Source organism: Saimiri boliviensis, chromosome 8 (genome assembly GCF_048565385.1).
Source record: "Saimiri boliviensis isolate mSaiBol1 chromosome 8, mSaiBol1.pri, whole genome shotgun sequence".
Taxonomy (NCBI): domain Eukaryota; kingdom Metazoa; phylum Chordata; class Mammalia; order Primates; family Cebidae; genus Saimiri; species Saimiri boliviensis.
The window spans coordinates 72551697-72560155 of record NC_133456.1 but is presented as its reverse complement, the minus strand read 5'-3'; the positions used below and the strand labels follow the sequence as shown (position 1 = coordinate 72560155).

General features: G+C 48.4%; 1 protein-coding gene across 2 annotated transcripts in view; it reads left to right on the top strand.

The window, feature by feature from the left end:
• The first annotated feature begins 1532 nt into the window (after positions 1-1532).
• The window catches only part of PARL (presenilin associated rhomboid like), a 54911-nt gene continuing 47984 nt past the window's right edge, over positions 1533-8459 (top strand). For both annotated transcript variants that reach the window (XM_074404617.1, XM_010337621.3), the window contains exon 1: positions 1533-1698. In XM_074404617.1, the coding sequence (XP_074260718.1) occupies positions 1574-1698 (125 nt within the window). In that variant the 5' untranslated portion in view covers positions 1533-1573. The remainder of the gene's footprint in view (positions 1699-8459) is intronic.

Here is an 8459-nt window from a genome sequence, read left to right as displayed (position 1 = left end):
TTCTTCTCTTGGACACCTCTGTCAGTTTCTCTGGGAAGTCTTCTCCCCCGGCCTCCCATGCCCCTTCCATCAGCTGGGCTTTATCCCCCGTCTCTAAACTCCTACAGAGCCTTCTCCCCCAACACAACAGGATGTTTGTGAGGGCAGATATAGCAACTTCTCAATTGTATCTCCAGGGTTAACACATCACCCGACACCCTGTAGGTGCTTAATAAATATTTATGGAATGAATGAAGTGCTATTGCAGAGATATGCGTAACACGGTCTGCGAGTACAAAGGAAGGGAACCTCAGTCTGAGTGGAGGTCTGGGAAAGGTCTCCTGGAAGAGGTGACACTTGAGGCTGACCTGGACAGGTTGGTCAGGTGTTTCAGGCGGTGAGGACGGTAGTGTGAATGCTCAACTGTGGGAGCTCGGATGGTGCCTTTGAGTAATGGCTAATGACAATACGTCTGCAGCTGGGGTCGGGGGAATGGAGTGGCTGGGAACCACGCTGACTGAGGGATGAATTACGAAAAAGTGAAAGCCTGCTTTCCATTTCAGGCTTGGACTTTGTATTTATTTATTTGTTTGTGAGACAGAGTCTCACTCTGTCACCCAGGCTGGCACAATCTCGGCTCACTGCAACCTCCACCTCCTGAGTTCAAGTGATTCTCCCACCTCAGCCTCTCCAGTAGCTGGGATTACAGGCACACACCACCATGCCTGGCTAATTTTTGTATTTGTATTTGTATTTTTTTGAGATGGATCTCGCTCTGGCACCCAGGCTGGAGTGCAATGGTGCGATCTTGGCTCACTGCAACCTCAGCCTCCTGGGTTCAAGCAATTCTCCTGCCTCAGCCTGTCGAGTAGCTGGGATTACAGGCACGTGCCACCACGCCCAGCTAATTTTTGTATTTTTAGTAGAGACGGGGTTTCACGATGTTGGCCAGGCTGGCCTCGAACTCCTGACCTCAGGTGATCCCACTGCCGCAAGCCTCCCAAAATACTGGGAATACGGGAATGAGCCACCACACCTGACAGGCTTGGACTTTGTTAAAGGCATACAGAATAACACAAAGTGGTAAGATGTAGAAGAAAGAGTTGCAATTTAAGAAAACTTGGCTTGGACGTTGGTTCCTCTAGCGGCCAGCCCTTTCCAGGCGGAGCGAGCCCTGTCCCCTCCGGCCTGAGGCTCAGGAAAACGGCGGTGACATCTCCCTCTAGCGGGCTCGGTGGCGATTAAATGCGATCGTAGGGAAAGCGCCTGGTATGTGCCGTTACTCAAAAAGTGTCAGCTGTGCGTCTTCGCGCGGGCCTCATCCACCTCACCTGCAAACGCGCGGAGGCCGGGCCGCTCTCGCAGGTGTCCCCCGGAGCCGGCCGAGCGCTCGGGCGGGAGGGGAGGCGGTGGGGAGAAGGGCGCCAGCTGGGCGTCCCGGCACCGTGGCCGGTTCGGGGCCGCTCAGCCGCGCGGGGGCGCTCTAGGGCGCTCTAGACCGCTCCTCGCGCTCTATGCTGTTTCCTTCGCCCCGGAAGTGGTTCCCTAGCCAGGGTTGGTAAGGTCGGGCCATGGTGGGGCAGAGGTTGGGAAGATGGCGTGGCGAGGCTGGTCGCAGAGAGGCTGGGGCTGCGGCCAGGCGTGGGCTGCGCCGGTGGGCGGCCGCGGCTGCGAGGAGCTCACTGCGGCCCTAGCCCCGCCGCGGCTGTTCGGACGCAGGTAATGGCCGCCGCCCTCGGCTTCTCGCCTCTTGGTCCCTGAGCTCCGGCCGTGCATCCTCAGGGGCGGAGGCCGTGTGGCCTCTCGTGCCGCCCCTGCTCTCTCCTCTCTCGCGTCGGTCACGTCCTCGCTTCTCGCCGCGCCGCCCTTGCCCGGCCCTCCGCGAACCTGCGCTTTCTCTTTTCCCGTTGGGGAGGACGTGACGGGAAGTGGATCCAAGCCGAGGGTTCACCCCGTGCCACGCTGCTGTTGAGCGGGTTTCCGAAGTGAAGCAGTTAGTCCAGCTGGTGGAATGGCGGAGCTTCTCTTTCCATCTGATTGTAAAGGCTGCGTTCCGTTAAGCCAGTTGCCTTCTCTAGCTTCTAGTGACCTAAGGGCGGACGAAGGCAGCGGGAGGGCGTCACTTGGTGTCTTGCAAAGTGGCGGGAGAGGCTTTTCTGTTGAATGGAGACAGTGGAAGATTTGGTTTCCGGTTGATTTGCTAAGAAAACTACCGAACCTTCCGAGTAGAAGGGTGAAGCGTATGGTGTATCAGTATTTGCTGATTTTTGCATTACAGTAATTCATTTCTTATTTGAGAGAGGAGAGAGACATCCCTCAACTGTTTAAGAATCTGATGTGCATTTGGCTTTTAAAATTTTCCTCTTTTGTTCAGAGCTTCACTCCTACCAGTTTCTGACTTGGTTAGATGGGTGCCTCGAATCCACCTGATTACTGGTGGATTAAAGAAACATTAAAGCCGGGTGACTCACACCTGTAATCGCAGATCTCTGGGAGGCCGAGGCTGGCGGATCACCTGAGGTCAGGAGTTCGAGTGGGCCTGGTCCTGCTTGCCTGTAATCCCAGCTACTCGGGAGGCTGAGGCGGGAGAATCGCTTGAACCTGGGAGGCAGAGGTCCTAGTGAGCCCAGATGGTGCCATTGCACTCCAGCCTGGGCAGCGAGAGCGAACCTCCGTCTCAAAAAAAAAAAAAAAAGAACATCGTTTGTCACACGTGGGATAGCCAGTGGTAAATAATCAAGGCTCTAAGGTGGTGGAGCCATTGCCTAATCTCAAGAATCACCTGGAGAGTTTGTGTGGTTATTTTATATCCTAGGCCTTACCCCAGTCCTACCAAATCACAATCAGAAGAGGGGTGGCAGAGTAAAAGAACCTGTATGTCCTACAAGCATTCCAGGTGAATTTTATCAGGGACTTGTGAAAACCTTACATACATTGTGTCTTCATACACTGTAACAGATCTGTCCGCACTAATCTTAAACTCCTGAGGAGGTGGAAAATGAGGACAGTTGGAAGTGGTAATCCCATTTGAGATTGCATGGTTTAAGGGGGAAGAAAAGATTAATACTGGCTGAGTGCAGTGGCTCACACATCTGTAATCCTAGCACTTTGGGAGGCCAAGGCAGGTGGATCACCTGAGGTCAGGAGTTCAAGACCACCCTGACCAACATGGCAAAATCCCGTCTCTACTAAAAATACAAAAAATCAGCCAGTTGTGGTGGCAGACGCCTGTAATCCCAGCTACTTGGGAGGTCGAGGCAGGAGAATCGCTTGAACTGGGGAGGTAGAGGTTGCACTGAGCCGAGATTGTGCCACTGCACTCCAGCTTGAGCAACAGAATGAGACTCTATCTAAAATAAATAAATACACGTATTAGGAAGCAACAGGAAGTGTGTTATTTTAAGACTTATGTGCACATCGTTGTACTGGTTTTAGGAAGGGGAAGCAAAAGAAGACTAATCAGCCTCCAGTAAAAATTGGGCATGAAAATCACTTGAAACAGTCAACAAGAAACACATGAAATATTGAAGATTAATATTTAATGTTTGAAAAGCCTGCCATTTGAGGCCGGGCGCGGTGGCTCAAGCCCGTAATCCCAGCACTTTGGGAGGCCGAGGCGGGTGGATCACGAGGTCAAGAGATCGAGACCATCCCGGTCAACATGGTGAAACCCCGTCTCTACTAAAAATACAAAAAATTAGCTAGGCATGGTGGCACGTGCCTGTAATCCCAGCTAGTCAGGAGGCTGTGGCAGGAGAATTGCCTGAACCCAGGAGGCAGAGGTTGTGGTGAGCCGAGATCGTGCCATTGCACTCCAGCCTGGGTAACAAGAGTGAAACTCCGCCTCAAAAAAAAAAAAAAAAAAAAAATTGTAAGAAAAGCCTGCCATTTGTATAGAAAGTTTGAAATGACATTTTTGTGGTTGCATAGAAAAATATACGTTACATGAGAATATATGCCTGAAATAGAGTATTTGCCTCTGGAAATAAGCTCTTAAAGTTAATAGAATCAGTTACCTTATATATAAACTTTATTAGCTATATGCTGACTTCTTACGGCTCTGAAATTAACAAGAATGGCCCAATCCATGTCATTTGATGTGTTAATAGTAGGCCTGACGCAGGACCAGGAATTTGCATTTTACAAGTACTCTGGAGGGTGACACTAGGGTCTGAAAACTGCAGGCCCAAGGCAGCCCACCAGCCAAGAATAGTTTACAGTTTTGAAGGATTGTAAAACAAAAGTAGTAATACGTGACAGATTTCACTAGTCCACAGAGACTGAAATATCTTCTGTCTGGCCTTTTACACAAAAAGAAAAAAACATCTCATTTGGGCTCTTCACAAACTTTGCTATTACCAAGGGTTGTGGCCTGAAGGTGGAAAGCTGCATAATTTGCCAATTGTATGAAAGTATCCAAGGGAAGAAAAGAGTTGACTTGTAACACTTATTTTGTATTTTTAGAAAGCTTGTTTGTATGGGAAATTTATATTGAGATGAGTGTGTGTGTGTGTATCTCTCTTTCTTTTTGAGACAGTCTTGCTCTGTCGCCAGGCAGTTCCCCTTCCTCAGCCTCCTTAGTAGCTGGGACTAAAGGCGCACACCACCTTTTTTTTTTTTTTTTGTATTCTAGTAGTGATGGGGTTTCACCATGTTGGCCAGGATGGTCTTGATCTCCTGCCCTCGTGTTACCATCCACCTCGGCCTCCCAAAGTGCTGGGATTACAGGTGTGAGCCACCGCACCTGTTTTTTTTTGTTTTTTTTTTAAAAAAAGACAGTCTTGCTCTGTTGCCCAGGCTGGAGTGGAGTGGTGCTATCTCAGCTTACTGCAATCTCTGCCTCCCAGGTTCAAGCGATTCTCCTGCCTCAGCCTCCTGAGTAGCTGGGATTATAGGCATGAGCCACCATGATGCCTGGCTAATTTTTGTGTTTGTTTATTTATTTATTTATTTATTTATTTTTTTTTTTTTTTTTTGAGACGGAGTTTCGCTCTTGTTACCCAGGCTGGAGTGCAATGGCGCGATCTCGGCTCACCGCAACCTCTGCCTCCTGGGCTCAGGCAATTCTCCTGCCTCAGCCTCCTGAGTAGCTGGGATTACAGGCACGTGCCACCATGCCCAGCTAATTTTTTGTATCTTTAGTAGAGACGGGGTTTCACCATGTTGACCGGGATGGTCTCGATCTCTCGACCTCGTGATCCACCCGCCTCAGCCTCCCAAAGTGCTGGGATTACAGGCTTGAGCCACTGCGCCCGGCTATTTTTGTGTTTTTTAATAGAGACGGGGGTTTTGCTATGTTGGCCAGGCTGATCTCTAACTCCTGACCTCAAGTGATCTGCCCACCTTGGCCTCCCAAAGTGCTGTTGCAGGCTTGAGTCACCATGCCTACCCCCAAAATATCTTTAGGTAAGATACTTGACATGTTAGCCATGTACATTATATTTTGTTTTAACTGACCATCTATTAACTCAAGATGGGGTCAGGAAAATAATTGTGGCATGCCAAAGTTTATGTTGCGGACACCCCCCCAGCCCCCCATTATCTTTTGTTTTCTTAAGAGACGAGTTGCTCTGTCACCCAGGCTGAAATGCGGTGACACCGTCATAGCTCACTGCATCCTTAAACTCCTGGGTTCAAGGGATCCCCCTCCTCAGCCTCCCGAGTAGCAGGGACTACAGATACACACTACCGTGCCTTGGGCTCTATTTTAAGTGGAATGAGTCTAATCAATTGTGTATGCTTAGACACGTTTTGTCTCCATTTGAACATAAGGCCATTTCTAAATTTCTTCATACAAATCTTGAGTAACAAACATTAGTGCCGACCTGTATATTTAAGTTGTATTGTCTTTGCCCTTGCACTATCAACAATTCATAAGGGCTGTGTGGTGGCATAGGCCTGTATTCCCAGCACTTTGGGAGGCTGGGGCAGGAAGATTGCTTGAGTCTGGGAGTTTGAGACCAGCCTGGGCAATATAGGGACCCCTGACTTCACAACAAATAAAAAAAATTAATGTGTATGGTGTTGCTTGCCTCTGGTTCCAGCTACTTGGGAGATTAAGGTAGGAGGATTGCCTGAGCCTGGAAGGTGATGGCTGCTGTGAGCCACAAGGGCACTACCACACTCCAGCCTGGGCGAGAGAGTGAGACCGTGTCTCATAAAACCCCCCAAAAAACAAAATATCTCATGAGGCTGTTGTCACTCACTGTTAGGTCAACAAACATATGGATATGACATTTTCTACTTAAAAGTTACAGGGCTAGCCGGGTGCGGTGGCTCACGCCTATAATCACAGCACTTTGGTAGGCTGAGGTGGGAGGATCACCTGAGGTCAGGAGTTCGAGACCAGCCTGACCAATATGGTGAAACCCCATCTTAAAAAAAAGTTAAAAAAAAAAAAAAAGTTACAGGGCTGTATTAAAAAAAAAAAACCGAACCATGACTCTGTGGCTGGTGGCAAATTATTCATGGGATCCACCCATTTGAGCACATTCAGTTGCCTCCACAAATCACTAGTTATTGGCAGAAGGACCGAAGCAGCAGACTCAAGGCAGGCCTGCCTTCGTGAGCTGGTAAATGCCTCAGGGGACCCTCTTCCCCGTCCCCATGGCATTTCATTGTGGTGCTTCACCTTGTTTTCCTAACTTACTCAGGTCGGTAATTTATTTTTCTTTCTTCTATACCCATCCAATTCAATAGAGCCAGATAACCTAAACCTGAGAATAAGATCTCAGACATTTGCAATCAGAGACATTTATTATGCTTTTCCTGGTTTGTTTCACACTTGAAGAAATTCAAGGCCAGATGCAGTGGCTCACACCTGTAATCTTTTGGCAGCACTTTGGGGAGCACATTGGGAGGCCGAGGCAGGCATATTATCTGAGGTCAGGAGTTCGAAACCAGCCTGGTCAATATGGTCAAACCCCATCTCTACTAAAAATACAAAAAAAAAAAAAAAAAAAAGCCAGGCCTGGTGGTGGGTACCTATAATCCCAGCTTCTCAGGAGGCTGAGGCAGGAGAATCACTTGACTCGAGAGGCGGAAGTTGCAGTGAGCCGAGATGGTGCCACTGCACTCCAGCCTGGGCAACAGAGTGAGACTCAAAAAAAAAAAAAAAAAAAAAAAAGATATTTGTTTGATTTGAATCGGAGTTTCGCTATTTTGCCGAGGCTGGAGTGAAGTGGTATGATCTCGGCTCACTGCAACCCCTGCCCCTCCAGGTTGAAGCAATTCTTCTGCCTCAGTCTCCCAAGTAGCTAGGATTACAGGCATGTGCCATCACACCCGGCAAATTTTTGTATTTTTAGTAGAAACAGGGTTTCGCCATATTGGCCAGGCTGGTCCCGAACTCTTGACCTCAGGCGATCCACCCACCTTGGCCTCCCAAAGTGCTAGGATTACAGGCGAGAGCCACTGAAAAAAGAAATTTAAAATGAAAGCTCACTAAAGAGAGAAAATGTACCTTATATAGTAAGTATACTTACCACATCTAAAAGCGTTCTTATGCCAGTAGAAAACCAAACTCCAACTGACCTAAACAGTTAGAGGAACTTATTGGTTTATGCAGTTCAAAAGTCTAGAGCAGACGTCCCCAAACTATGGCCCTGGCCCGCGGGTCGCATGCGGCCCCCTGAGGCCATTTATCCGGCCCCCCGCCGCACTGCAGGAAGGGGCACCTCTTTCATTGCAAGTCCAGTGTCTGAAATTGTCACCAGATACCATATTTCTCCACGGCTTGTCTCTGTTTCCTAAGTGTTGGCTTCATTCTCTCAGCATGCTATCTCCTTGTGTTACAAGGTGGTTGCCAGCAGCTCTTGGGGCTATATATTTTTAGGTGCAAATCTAGCAGAAAAGTTGTCTTCTCCTTTATCACAAACAAAATCTTGAAATTGAATTTCGTTGGACCAGATTGGCCTAATTTGGGACAGGTGCCCATCCTTTAATTCCTCGAAGTTGCCAGGGAATGGGATGTGAGGGTTGGCCTAAGCCAGTCCTGGGCTTGGTGTACCTCATCAGACCAAATGGCTGGAAATTCTAGGGTACGGTTTGGGAAAGAAGACGGCGTGGATGCTGGGAGTCAGTTCTAGTGAAACATTTGTGTTGGAGCTCTTTGTTATATTACCTATTAATCTGTGGGACAACAAGCCATTCTAATTTAAGTACAAGCATTGTTGGTAGAGTGAAGAATCGGGTTCTGGCTCCCTGCTATTCTAAGTGGTTCATGAACGGGCAGTTTAGGCATCATCTAGGACAGGAGTTTGGCGAACTTAGCTTATAAAGTCGGACAGGAAAGATGACCGCATCTGGTCTTTGTCGCATCTTCTGTCTCTTTCCATTTGAACAGCTCTTTAAACATGTAAAATCCATTCTTAGTTGGATGCTCAAATCCACTCTACAGGCCATAGTTTGTCAACCCCTAATTTAGGTGCCTGTTTAGAAATGCAAAATCTCAGACTCACCTTGCTCCAGATCTACTAAAT